Raw genomic sequence first — 4,642 nt, forward strand, 5'->3', positions numbered from 1 at the left:
AGTTAGTATTAAGTAGGAATCTTCGCGCCACGCGAAATTTCTACTTTATTAGTGTAATTTCGGCCATAAGGAAAAAGAATTTCTTGCTGGGCGGAGGAATCTCGCAACGTCTCAGTTGCGATGCAGGCATCCTAACATTTTGTGAAAATCCAATTTTTCTGAGTAAGGATACCGGTATCCTTGATGCAAAATATGTGTATCTCAGTTGGAAATACGGTATCCTAACGTTTTCTAAAAGAAAAATCCACTCTTTCTATGTCGGGATACCGGTATCCTTGATACAAAATACGTGTATCTCAGTTGGGATACGGCTATATCCTAACGTTTTGTAAAAGCGAAAATCCACACTTTCTATGTCTTTACCGGTATCCTTGATACAAATACGTGTATCTCAATTGGGATACCGGTATCCTAACGTTTTGTAAAAAGGAAAATCCAATTTTTCTGAGTAAGGATACCGGTATCCTCTGATGCAAAATATGTGTATCTCAGTTGGGATACCGGCATCCTAACGTTTTCTAAAAGAAAAATCCACACTTTCTATGTCGGGATACCGGTATCCTTAGTACAAAATACGTGTATCTCAGTTGGGTATCCGGTATCCTAAACGTTTTGTAAAAGGAAAATCCAATTTTCTGAGTAAGGATACCGGTATCCTTTGATGCAAAATATGTGTATCTCAGTTGGAATACCGGTATCTAACGTTTTCTAAAAGAAAAATCCACACTTTCTATGTCTGGGATACCGGTATCCTTGATACAAAATACGTGTATCTCAGTTGGCGATACCGGTATCCTAACGTTTTGTAAAAGGAAAATCCAATTTTTCTGAGTAAGGATACCGGTATCCTTGATGCAAAATACGTGTATCTCAGTTTGGCGATACCGGTATCCTAACGTTTTGTAAAAGGAAAATCCACACTTTTATATGTCGCGTATACCGTATCTTGATACAATAATACGTGTATCTCAATTGGGATACCGGTATTCCTAACGTTTTGTAAAAGGAAATCCAATTTTTCTGAGTAAGGATACCGGTATCCTTGATGCCAAAATATGTGTATCTCAGTTGGATACCGGCATCCTAACGTTTTGTAAAAGGAAAATCCACACTTTCTATATGACACGATGATACCGGTATCCTTGATACAATACGTGTATCTCAGTGTGGGATACCGGTATCCTAACGATTTTGTAACCCCGAAAATCAGTGGGACGTCTGGGGTTCATACACTAGCATTACAGAAACAATGCTAGAGCTAGACGTCTGTAGTAGAGTAGCAAGATCGTTTGACTTCTTGTAGAATTGCAAATCGTTACGATCTCTTTCAGACATTGCCTCTTCTTCTCGTCCGATGAATTTTTCGGATCAATGTAACGCTTGTCAAGGCGGAACAGCCTTTTCTTTGTACAAGTCAGTAACACCAACGCATGCTCTCCCTGCGTGCAGAGTTCATCTATTAAATCACTTTTTATCAACGGATCACCATTCAGCGGATCCACTGCAGCCACAATACATGCTCGATTGTTTCTTTCTGCGAGAAATGTAAGGAAACCGTAAATGAGTGCTCCGCAGACTGAATGCTGAACCGACTCCATCCAGTGTCCCGATCTCATAAGGGTGTATGGTCTCATGTCCGTGTCGTTTTTTTGTAGCCGAACAGGAAAAGGTACATTTTAGAATGTCTTTTTTTGTAGCAGAACAGGAAAAGGGACATCGTAAAACGAAACTGCTACGTAGGAATGTATTCCCTAACGTCTCTATTAAGAGGCGATCCAACTTGTCACACATAGAACAAATGAGAATTCAACATTCAACAGTCCCCATATGTCTTAAGGCAGCACATCAAATTTAGTGGTGTCTCCCAGCCGAAATAAGAAATATAAAGGTTCTCATGACCGAAAGTCAGTTATGTGTGATTCTGAAGCTGAATTTCGATCTCTTCGATCTTATTCCTGTGAAAGTTTCGCTCATAATCGTCTGATCATGAAAAACATCATTTAGTGGCCCATAGGTCTATGTATTCATTTGCTCCTCTTTGCTTGTTGTAGGTCGACTTGCTAGGATGTATGCTGATATATCAGCATTGTTGCCAGGTATCAGGAGAGTTGATGAGTCTTTTCTTGAGATATTAGGGTCTCCGATTTTTGAGTCAGGTTTAGAGAGGGTTTTTTCTTCCAAGGTTGAATCGTTGAGAATAATGTGCGACCGTTTGAAATTAATGGATGTTCATCCGGCTTTGTGCATTTTTAGGAAGTCTTTGGGGAGCTGTAGGTTTAATTATTTGTTGCGTACTTGCAGGACTTTTTCGCTGCGCGATCGTTTGAAAAGTGTTGACGAGATTTTCCGTTCTACGCTTGAGGCGATTACGAATGTTAGGTTGTCAGATTTTGCTTGGGATCAAGCTTCTCTTCCTTTAGTTTTTGGTGGATTGGGGATTCGGAAAGTTGAGGACTTGGCAATGCCTGCCTATCTGTCATCTGTGTATTCATCATCTGATTTGTCGAATGAAATTTTGAGTAAATTTAATTTGCGAATAATTGATGATGACATTTCAAGCATAGTAGATACCATTCCTAACGATTTTATTCCAGATAATGATGAAATGAGAAAGGTGCAACGAAACTGGGACCTACCGGTGATTAGGAGCAGTTTTAGCGAGATGTTAGATTCTAGTGAACCTGTTACTCGTGCTAGACTACTTGCGTCATCTACCAAAGAATCTCAAAGTGGCTGCAGGTTGTCCCATCGAGTCAACTAGGTTTACTATTAGATAACAATGCAGCGAGAATTGCTGTTGGTCTTCGTTTAGGATCCCAGTTGTGTGAAGAGTACAAGTGTAATTGTGGTAATGTGGTTAAGAAGGACGGTTTGCATGGTTTATCGTGCAAATTAAAGATGGGGATTATTGCTAAACACTCTGCAGGATTTCCCAATATTTTGCAACCACCTGGTATTTCTAGAGACGACGGTAAAAGACCTGATGGTATGACAGTAGTTCCGTGGAGTCATGGAAAATCACTTTTATGGGATGTAACAATACGTGATACTTTGGCTCCTTCATACATCAGTGAATCCTCTAAGAAAGCAGGGTCTATTGCAGATAAAGCGGAGAGATTTAAGCATAATCATTATATACGTCCCCCTTGCCTTTGAATCATTAGGTTGCATGGGTCCAGAAACAAAGAAATTTATTGACAAGTTGGGATCGTTGATGAAGAGAGCATCAGGGGAGCCACGTTCCAAAGATTATCTGTTGCAGAAAATTTCTATTGCTATACAAAGAGGCAATGCGGCATGTATTCTTGGAACTTTAGGAAGTAATAGAGCGGATGATTTTTATTTATTGTAATATTTGTTGATTGAAAAGATCGTTTTTTTTACTGACTGCGCCGTATGCGAGCAGTCTTTTTTTCGCTTTGAATAAATAAATAGATTTTTAAAATGATTTGTTGGCGAATGTCATTTCTCTCTCTGAATTCAAAAACTCGCGCCTTTCGAAAGTTCGAACGTGATGGCCTGTGCGGCGATGTTGTGATGTGATTCATATCACTGATATCACTTCAAAAACACAAACAGCTGTTTGATTGACATTGAATGAATTTTCATTTGACGATTTCTTTAAAATTCAATCCACCCAATCCCATTAGCTTGTAGTGAAAAAGAAAATTTGAACAAAACAAAATCGAAAATGAGACGACGAGCCGGTGTTGGTGCCATTCACAAACAGAAACTGGAAGCCGAAAAATACAAGGACAAAGGAATCGAGATCCAAGATTCACAGTTCGAACAAATGGCCAAGAATATGGACGTGTTCCGAGAGAATCTCGAAGAATTTGCGGCCAAGCACAAAAACGAAATCAAGAAAAATGCACAATTCCGTCGCCAATTCCAGGAAATGTGTGCCGCAATCGGTGTCGATCCACTGGCATCCGGTAAAGGTTTCTGGAGCGTACTAGGAATGGGTGACTTCTATTACGAACTTGGTGTGCAAGTGGTTGAGGTGTGTCTGGCAGCGAATCATAGTACGGGTGGACTAATGGAATTGGACGAATTGCGAAATAGATTGGTTCGAGCGAGAGGACAGAATGCCAAGCATCAAGAAATAACCAACGACGATATTTTAATGGCAACGAAGAAGTTGAAGATATTTGGAAATGGGTAAAGAAACGAGACTGTTGCCGCAATGCCGTACCGAATTTATTGAGCGACAACTGTTACGTTTTCCATTCTAGATTTGTGGTTTACTCAATCGGACGTGATCGGTTTATGGTTCAGTCAATACCCGGTGAGCTAAGTTTACAAGAAACTCAAGTTCTGACGGTGGCTGCTAAACAACCAGAAGGCTGTGTGACAGAGGAATTGTTGCAGAAAGAACTGAAGTAAGAACCAACGGTTTTGCTGTATTATAAAATCGACTCTTCATTCGTTTGATGCATTTTTAGCTGGAACAGTTTCCGTTCGAATCAGGCAATCGAAAAGGTAGTGAGTGATGGTCTGGCATGGGTTGATGAACAGGGAGCAACAAAAACTTACTGGTTTCCAAGTTTATTTCCCGGACGGTCGATACAGCAACAGTGAAATTCAAAGAATTTATTTTATTTTTAATGGTTTAAGTAAACACTTTTTTATAGAAAACGAA

At 39.9% G+C, this 4,642-nt stretch overlaps 1 protein-coding gene across 1 annotated transcript; it reads left to right on the top strand.

Moving 5' to 3' along the window:
• Positions 1–3,571: 3,571 nt before the first annotated feature.
• On the top strand, positions 3,572–4,642 carry LOC119067784 (vacuolar-sorting protein SNF8). Its single transcript, XM_037170925.1, has 3 exons — positions 3,572–4,161; positions 4,236–4,382; positions 4,446–4,642. The coding sequence occupies exons 1-3, from the start codon at positions 3,692–3,694 to the stop codon at positions 4,579–4,581; spliced, it is 753 nt and encodes a 250-aa protein (XP_037026820.1). The 5' UTR covers positions 3,572–3,691; the 3' UTR covers positions 4,582–4,642.

Source organism: Bradysia coprophila (assembly GCF_014529535.1).
Source record: "Bradysia coprophila strain Holo2 chromosome X unlocalized genomic scaffold, BU_Bcop_v1 contig_128, whole genome shotgun sequence".
Taxonomy (NCBI): Eukaryota; Metazoa; Arthropoda; class Insecta; order Diptera; family Sciaridae; genus Bradysia; species Bradysia coprophila.